At 41.1% G+C, this 9,091-nt stretch overlaps 1 protein-coding gene across 1 annotated transcript in view; it reads left to right on the top strand.

The window, feature by feature from the left end:
• Positions 1-6,585: 6,585 nt before the first annotated feature.
• Positions 6,586-9,091, top strand: part of LOC119409659 (pyruvate carboxylase, mitochondrial) — a 472,483-nt gene continuing 469,977 nt past the window's right edge. Inside the window, exon 1 of the mRNA XM_037676564.1 lies at positions 6,586-6,943. Within this exon, the coding sequence (XP_037532492.1) occupies positions 6,942-6,943 (2 nt within the window). The 5' untranslated portion in view covers positions 6,586-6,941. The remainder of the gene's footprint in view (positions 6,944-9,091) is intronic.

The following is a 9,091-nucleotide window of genomic DNA, read 5'->3' as shown; positions in this document are numbered from 1 at the left end:
AATCAGTAAACAAGTTCTCAGCTTCTTTTTGCAGAGAAAAACAACTTTTTACACAAAGGCACAGGTTTCAACCATGAATTTTGGAGCTTTGACAAGACGGAGGTTTTCCCCCTCGAGGTCGGCCTGTTAGCTTAGCTCATAGCTTCGCTTCTCAGCTTAGCTGCTTTTAACGATCTAAAAACGCGATTTTGGACGGTTCAAATGGATTTTAAAGACAAAAGAGAAAGGGAGGGGTCAATGAAGAACACCATAGTTCAGCCTTTTATCATCCAGTGTCTTCAGTTGAAAGAGAGACACGAAGACACGATAAAGCCGATAAATGAAAATGAGGTCGGTAATTTTCATTTATCATGCGATTAACTGATTTATTGTTTATCGCGACAAGCCTATCTGCAACAGGTAAGACATTAACTGTTTAAGATTTGCCATATGACTTTACTTCAAAACAGCTGCGAAATGGCTTTAGGTTCTGAAATCAGAACCAGAAAACCTTTTATTTCCATTGAAAACAATAAAAATGACAGCAGAGCTTTGCTTAGACAGTTTGCTAAAAGGATTTTGGACAAACACCATAATGGGCTAATATTGACCATTCAAGACCATCTCCTCCCTTTCAGGTTCCTGAGTGCCCAGAATGGCTCAGCTGACTGTAAACTACTCTGATTATACCCATGATGTGTGAATTACTGTGAAGGAAAGACACCAGGAAAGGGTCAGGGTGTGGAAAGTGAAGCATGTTGACAAACCCCACAGACAAAAGCTTTAAAATAGTTTCTGAAACAACAACAAAAGTCCTGCAGCGACCCATTTCTTTTGTTCGATTCACTCAGAGGTTACTGGGTAATGCTTGTGCAGTTGTCCGGTCGCTGAAGTGAATTTCACAAGGCGCCGAGCGTTCTTTGATCTTCTAAAGGGTTACTACCACTCTGACAGTGATAACCCTGTGTGCTTGTGATATTGGTGATTGAATCTGTTTGTATGCATTCTGGAGCAGCGTGTGTTTCACTGATAAGTGGTTCCTCCCCTAAATCATTCCCTCCCCTCTGGCAAAAGTCCACCACAGTTTGTCTACCCTGCTTCAAATTCTTTCCGACACTTCTCATGTCTGTGACAGAAAATACAAACTGTCTACATGTCTTAAATGTTTTCTTGATTCTGCACCATACACAGATAAGCTGTTTTATATGCTTTGGTTACAGAAGGAAGGTCTTTTTTTCTACAAAATGGAGAGAAGGGGTGTATATGAATGAGAAGAGGGAGAATAGACAAAAAAGAAAAGGGGGAAGTGGGGGACTCAACTGTGGGGGTTACTGAGCAGTTTCTAAGCGGACCACTTTTTCCCAGCTGACTGAGTTTGAGCCCCCAGCACAGCCCATCCCTGCTTTTCTTCCTCTGCTTTTTCTCAGAACAGCGACGTAACACTAAACTAAATCTGCTTGTTCAGTCAGGTTACTATTGTGACACGCAATCCTAAGAAAGCTCAGCCCTTTTACACCCAGACCTTGATACATAAGCTGCGTCAGTTCTCTTTAAATCAGTCACACACAAAAATAAACTGGTTCCTTTTTAAATCTATGAAATGCGAATAAAAAAAAAAGGTTAAAAACAAAACAACTGGACTTTATTTGTAACTGAAGACATTTCGCTTCTCACCCGAGGAGCTTTATCAGTTCAAAGAAACAAGGAGTGCGGGATTCAAGGTACTTATAATAATTATTTACATGAGGTGTTCTGTAAGCTTGCATAATGCAGATTGACACATGCAGATTGACCTCTCACTCTTCACAATAAAGGATCGTTAGGGTTTTTGTTAGCCCCACCCACAGCCCCACCTCCACCCGCCAACAAAGACCTTAACAATCCTTTATTGTGACGAGTGAGAGGTCAATCTGCATGTGTCAATCTGCATTATGCATACTTACAGAACACCTCTGCTTTATAACTTGAATCCACACTCCTTGTTTTTTGAATTGAGAAAGTTTTTAACCTTTTTTTTAAATTTACCATGTCCTGGATGACTGAGAATCTTCATCAGTGTCTATGAAATGTGGATCGGAGGTTTTCAATTTGAATGTCTTAAATTTTGCATGTTCATCTCAGGGGTATGGGTGTCCCAATTTCTTTTTGTGAAGGGAAGGAGAATCGGGCTGTTCAAACAAAAATGTTTTAGGGGCACATTCCAAACGAAGAGCCTTTTGACGCAACCCCTCTTTTAAATGAAACCGTGGCATTTCTGATGTGCGTTTTGAATCCAAAGCATCTTCCATAAAACAGTTCTGTGAAATGGGTGCACAGACCAGTCAGTTTTTATTCTTCCTCTCTCCGTTCATAAATTATACATGAAGCCAGCCACTTCCTGCTCAGACGTGAGGTGTCAGAAATGATGCGAGCACCACAGAACCAAAAGAGGCATGGAGCAGAACTTAGCTGGATTGACGTAGAGCACGACGCATAAAATGCATGTTGGACGTCTGCCTCATGTCAGTAACAAAACATGAATTAACTCATTTTAGTGATGATCTTTGTGGTTAACTTTTGTTTTAAACTAACTTTGAAGTTGCTGTGCATCATCATGAAAATTCCCTCGGCAGTACACCTGTTTGTTGTTAAATTCTACGATCGGCTGGTTGCTCATTAATGATATCAGTTCATCACATCATGTGGTACCAAAGCTTAGTTTTTCACATGTTGGTTGTTTTGCCTCTGTTACTACTTCGTTCCAGGGCACAGAGTTGCACTTGGGGTGGGCTGGCTTTGACCCCAACAACTGAAAACCTGGGAAACCTGGGGAAGGAGTAGAAGAGTCAGGATGACTGGAATGAAGGAATGACAGATAAGTACAGGTTGTTGATTTCTTACAGGTGAGTTGTAGCATTGAGAGGAGGGCAGAGGATTCCAGGTAGATTAGGTCCAGGTTTAGGGAGAGCAGGTGGAGTGTAGAGATAAGTAAATGGCAAGTGGTTGGATGACGGTGGAGCAGCTGAAGGTAAATCACGATGGGGTTTGCAGAGATCCAGAGGTACAGGAATTGAGGATTCAAGGTAGGTGATGAGGCGTCCAGGACTGGAGGCTCAGGAGGCAGGTTCTGGAAGAACCCGAAGAAAACACAAGGTAAGTTACTTGTCTTGGTGTAAGCACAAGGAGGCCGATAACAAAAATACGGATGGGCATGTAATGCTCCAGCAGGGAAGGGAGCTCTTCTGCAGCCTCTTGTACACCTGGAGCTCGTTAGCGAGCTGATCCACAGCTGATGCTCGTTGGCGCCACCCTGGACTCAGGAACCTGCAGGAAGCGCGGCAAACACGTGGTCTGGACAGATGAAGCAAAAACAGGGTTGTTTGGACACTCTCAGAGAAGTGTTTGGCAAATTACAGGCTACTTTTCACAGCTAAAGCTAAAAATAACAGCTATGAAGCACGATGATAGGACTATCATGTGAAGGAATGTTCCCTTTGTTGAGACTTTTAAACATATATATTATAAACTGCAAAGCAGACTGATTTAGAGAGAGATGAAAGCGAATAGGTAACTCAATCAGAAAATAACCTGACCCATATGCCATGACAATATTATGAATCATTTGAACTGATCAGAACGTCCCAGTATAAGTGGACGTATTTTGAATTTACGGTTTGAAAATTAACGCGTCCTCGTAGGAGTTACACAAACTCTGTTTTCTGAAAGTGAGGAGAGAATAAACAATTGTTAAAAAAAAAAGTACGTTCTTGCATAAAGAATCAAGAGCCACTGAATCAAACATGTTTGTTTGTGACAAAATGTTAAGTAAAATTAAATTCTGATCCTCGTTTTTTTTAGTTGGGTTCCATGTTTGACTATTTCTAGAAAATAACAATAGTTTAAAGATTTTAACTTGGCTTTCTCTTTGATTTACAGGAGCAAATGTGAGGCATTTTTCTGTAAGAGCTAAGTTTTTTCTGAGTATCACATGGTTTTTAGATAAAAGCACAATAGCTTATGGTCCACTTTCCAAAGCAGCGGTACAAAGGACTATTTTAAGTGCCTGTAATCAAATCTTATCCTTTTGAGCTTTCTTGATCCAGAGATCCTCTCCTCTTTCACACGTTAACCCTTTTTCAGGCTTCTTTTCTTGTTGAACTTGCCTTAACAGCTTAGTTATGCTTGAATTATGTGGATAAACTTGTACATAAATCAATACACATTAAAAAAAATCCCTAAATTTTCATGAAAATACAGTTAGAACAACTGAATTAAGGTTGTAAAAGTTAAAAAAAAAAGTCAACACGAAGTGAGTTCAGTGATTTGCTAAGAGTATGAACTCTTTATTCCTTTAAAAGTAGTTCATAAAGAACATGTTTAAGAAGGTGGGATGTTGTGATGTGTTCCAGAACAAGCAGAATAACGTTCAAGACAGCCGTGATTAAATTAGTAGACCTCCCTGCCACGATGCCATCAATGCTCTCATTCCTTTAATGACTTTAGCTCAACCCACACAGTGACGACGTCCCTGGAATCGTTGCATTTTAAGGTTGAGAAATCCCAAGTTATTGATCTGTTTGCTTTCACGTCTTTCACAAAGTAATGACCTCTGCCTCTTTAGCTTTGAAAGACTGAAATCTAAAGAACGACTGTTTTACGCACAATCATGTCAATGACCTGTTGCCAGATAGTCTATACTACTGAGTTGAAAAAAATGTTTTTTAGTGTCCCCCCCCCACCTGTGTTTTATAAATCAGTTCTTATAATTCCAGTCTTTCCTTCTATTATTGATCTGCTGCAATAAAATAAATTACATGGCACTGTTTTACAACAGGTGGAGGGATTCTGGTTCGGTGGCCTCAGGATTCCATCTCTGCTCTTTGCAGATGATGTGGTCCTATTGGCGGCTGGGATGAGAATCAGCACCTCCAAATCTGAGGCCATGGTCCTCAGTCGGAAAAGGGTGGACTGCTCTCTTCAGGTCGAGAGTGAGGTTCTATCTCAAGTGGAGAAGTTCAAGTATCTCGGGGTTTTGTTCACGAGTGAGGGAAGAATGGAGCGTGAGATTGACAGATGGATTGGTGCAGCACCTGCAGTATTGTGGACTCTGTACCGGTCCATTGTGGTGAAGAGGGAGCTGAGCTGTAAGGTAAAGCTCTCTGTTTACCGGTCGGTCTACGTTCCTACCCTCACCTATGGTCATGAACTCTGGGTAGTGACTGAAAGAATGAGATCATGGATACAGGAGGTTGAAATGAGTTTCCTCTGCGGGGTAGCTGGACTTTCCATTAGAGACAGGGTGAGAAGTTCAGTTATCTGGGATGGACTTGGAGTAGAACCGCTGCTCCTCCTCATTGAAAGGAGCCAGTTGAGGTGGTTCGGGCATCTAAAAAGGATGCATCCTGGGCGCCTCCCTGGAGGTGCTTCAGGCATGACCGACTGAAAGGAGACCCAGAGGAAGACCCAGGACACGCTGGAGATACTACGTCTCTAGGTTGACCTGGGAACGCCTTGGAGTCCTCCCAGAAGAGCTGGAAGAGGTGGCTGTGGAAAGACATGTCTGGGCCTCCCTGCTCAAACTGCTGCCCCTGGGACCTGACTCTGGAACCAGCTGAAGATTATGGATGGATGGATGGATGGATGGATGGATGGATGGATGGATGGATGGATGGATGGATGGATGGATGGATGGATGGATGGATGGATGGATGGATGGATGGATGGATGGATGGATGGATGGATGGATGGATGGATGGATGGATGGATGGATGGATGGATGTGTCAATTTATTTATATAGCACATAAAAACAAAATCTGATCAGAGTGCTTTACAATTTAATGAATGGATGGACAGTCCATTTTAATCCAAGTTCAACATAATTCAGTTTGATACAAAATCAAAGAAAAATGTTTCTCAGTCATCCATCCATCCATCCATCCATCCATCCATCCATCCATCATCTACAGATTCATCTTTTATTTAAACAGGTTAGCCCCACTGAGTCACAAGACCTGGATTTTAACAGAGTGATGACAACAGTGGATAACAATGACAACAATAGACATTCACAAATGATTCATATAAATTTAAGTTTTTTTTATTTTATAGATAATGGATGGACAAAGTATGGTAATTTGTTCCCATTAATTTAATGGGAACAAATTGGAGTATTGTAATATGACTTGAACTGCATTTCAAATAAATCTATTACATTGTAATTCAACATATTCCTCATAAATTAACTATAAAACAGTGCGTAGTGGTAGTATTTGTAGCAGTAACTAAAGCTAAGCTAATTGCATCCCTTTATGTCAAGTGTAACTGTCTGCAGTGAAATTTTAATGAATACATATTAAAAACTTAATTTTATTTGTATTAAAACTCCAAAGAAAGCTTACAGACAGACTGCATATTTTTTTTGCTGCTGACAGGTTTGGAGTTAAAACGCGAATGAACCCATGGACTGGACGGTTGGCGCTCTTTAAATGGTGCCGCTCACCGCGTGCTGCCATGGGCCCTCTTCTGATTGGTCCAGAGCCGAAGAGGGGCGTGCCCCCATTGCGTCACGTCGAACAGCGGGGATGAAAGAGGCAGAGAGGGAGATTAAATAGAAGGCAGGCGCAGTCTGCCCATATCCGCCAGAGCAGCTGCTAGCTCCGTTAGCCTCCGTGCACAGTTAGCAAGTAGCTCCGAAGTCTTAGCTCATTTTCTACACATGAGAGGGAGTGAGCGGGACGGGTGGAGCCCGAGTGACAGCGTGAGAGTCGAGGCTGTTTGAGCGCCTGTTCGGCCGTCCAGAAGCAACTCCCGTGTTTGTGTACATAAACCCACCTCTCCTACTTCCTACCAGCAGCAGCGTGTCTGTAACTGCTTGCGTCAGGTTAGCAGGAAGGGAATCAAACCTATAAACAAGTGTTTACATTCGGTCCACTTCCTTGGCAACGGATTCACAGCATTTACTGATAACCACCAAGGCGCCAGCATGTGAGTACTAATTTATGAATGAGTGTTGTTAATAGATTTAAAAGGTAAACCAGCCCTGAAGGCTACACATGTCCTGTCAACGTGGTAACAGATGTTGCAACTGTACGTGAACAGCTGCTGCTTCACTTCAGCTCGCGTGCCTCCCTGCACGAGAACCAACTTGTTTTAAACAGCACACACCGAAGTTAAAACTTATGTTCAAGCAGTTGCAGAATGAAGCCATAACAAATAACCTTGTGTTTGATCACGTGCAAACTTGCGACACATTTTGAGATCCTTTAGCGCTCGGGTTACGTGTTGTGAATCACTCTCAGCTACCACCACACAAAACTTTAGCTCCATGGCTGTGAAACTGGCCGAGTTAAAGCCATTTTTGTGTTGGGTAATCCCAGTCTGCTGTGGCGGCCATCTTAAGTTGGATTGACTCCAAAAGTAAAACATTCCTAGATGTTCATCCAGAGATTAATTTTTGAAAGTTTCATTAAAAATTCTCCCGTGGTTCTTGAGATATTTTGCTAACAGACAAACACGGTTGACTCCCAACAGGTTAAGCAAAATGGCTCCACACTGAGTAGCACATGGAGTACGTGTTGTGAATCACTCTCAGCTACTACCACACCAAATTTTACCACAATATGTGTACAACTGACAGAATTATATCCATTTTTGTGTATTTTAGTGTTGGTTGGCTGCAGTGGCCATCTTGTATTGGATTAGCTCCTAAATCTAATCAGATGTAAACGTATATCCAATAAACAAGTCCTGACAGTTTTATTAAAATCCATCCAGGAGTTTCTGTGATATTTTGCTAACAGACCGACAGAGTTGACTCTTAACAGTTATTGACTAGGTTGTAAACAAGGATCTGATGCGATTTGTTTGTGCTTTAATGTCGGGCATCAGCGATCAGTCTCAGCTACTACCACACCAAATTTTAGGTCGGTTTCTGTAAAACCCACTGGTTTATAAAACATTTGTGTTTTTAGGTTCAGTTGCCTGTGGCAGCCATCTTGAACTGGGTTGAGTTCAACAACTCATCAGTTGTAGACATGTATACAAAGATTACTTTCTGAGAGACTCATTTAAATCCATCCACTGGTATATAAGATATTTTGCTAACACTACTGCCATGTGCAAAAACGTTATCGCTCTTTAGACTTCAGCAGCAAGCCTTAATAAAAAAAATGGCCGATAACAATGTTGCTATAACTGTAATCATTATAAAAGTTATGAGTAATAATAACAGTTGTAATTACTTCATATATCCAGTACAAAGCAGTTGTTTTTGTACTAACTCGTCTTTAAATGTGACCTGTTCAGTTCTTCTCTCTGAAATGTGCAGACTGAGCAAGATGCTTCTTTTCTTTTGAGCTGCTCATGAAAGGAGTTTGAACGTGTGGATGGTTTCTGGACTCCATGAGCAGAAACCTGACCTTGTTTTCTGTCAGACGTCCGCACACCTTCTGTGTTGTGTCCGAGTCATTCCGGTGTTTGCTCGTCCTTGGTCTAACCTTTGCACTGAGTCCAAACGGTGATGCACCCATCAAGGAGATCACTGAGGTCCAGTAGGACCTGTTCATTGGCCAAGCATAATTATTGTTTTAATTTCCTGTTTTTAACATTTTCCATGCATTTAAAAAAAAAAATTCTAATTACTTCCACACACTTTGTGTTTGTTTAATCGTTTGCATATCAAAACATTCAGCTCATCCAGGAGATGGATGTTATGACTTTTTGTTTTTACGTTTAAAACGTAACTTTCTTTTGGCTGCTCCCTTTTACAGGGGGTGACCCCATTGAGCGAACTCGCATGAAAGACTCTTCATAAACTTAACTTTTACGTACAAAAAGTTATCCTGTTTAAACATATTGAGATTTCTTAAAATCCTTTGGAAAATACTTATTTAAAAATATATATTTCTGCTGCTACTGCTAATGCTAATACTACTTCTAATGCAAATATTGCTAATGCCAATACTACTACCGCTAATGTTAATACTAGTACTAATGCTAATACTGCCATTTCTAATGCTATTATTACTACTTCTAATGCAAATATTGCTAATGCCAATACTACTACCGCTAATGCTAATACAGCTATTGCTAATACAGCTATTGCTAATTCTAATATTACTATTGCTAATGCCA

This window comes from Nematolebias whitei, chromosome 1 (genome assembly GCF_014905685.2).
Source record: "Nematolebias whitei isolate Nwh7 chromosome 1, NemWhi1, whole genome shotgun sequence".
Classification (NCBI taxonomy): domain Eukaryota; kingdom Metazoa; phylum Chordata; class Actinopteri; order Cyprinodontiformes; family Rivulidae; genus Nematolebias; species Nematolebias whitei.
The sequence above is the reverse complement of the archived record's forward strand: the minus strand, read 5'-3'. Positions and strand labels throughout refer to the sequence as shown.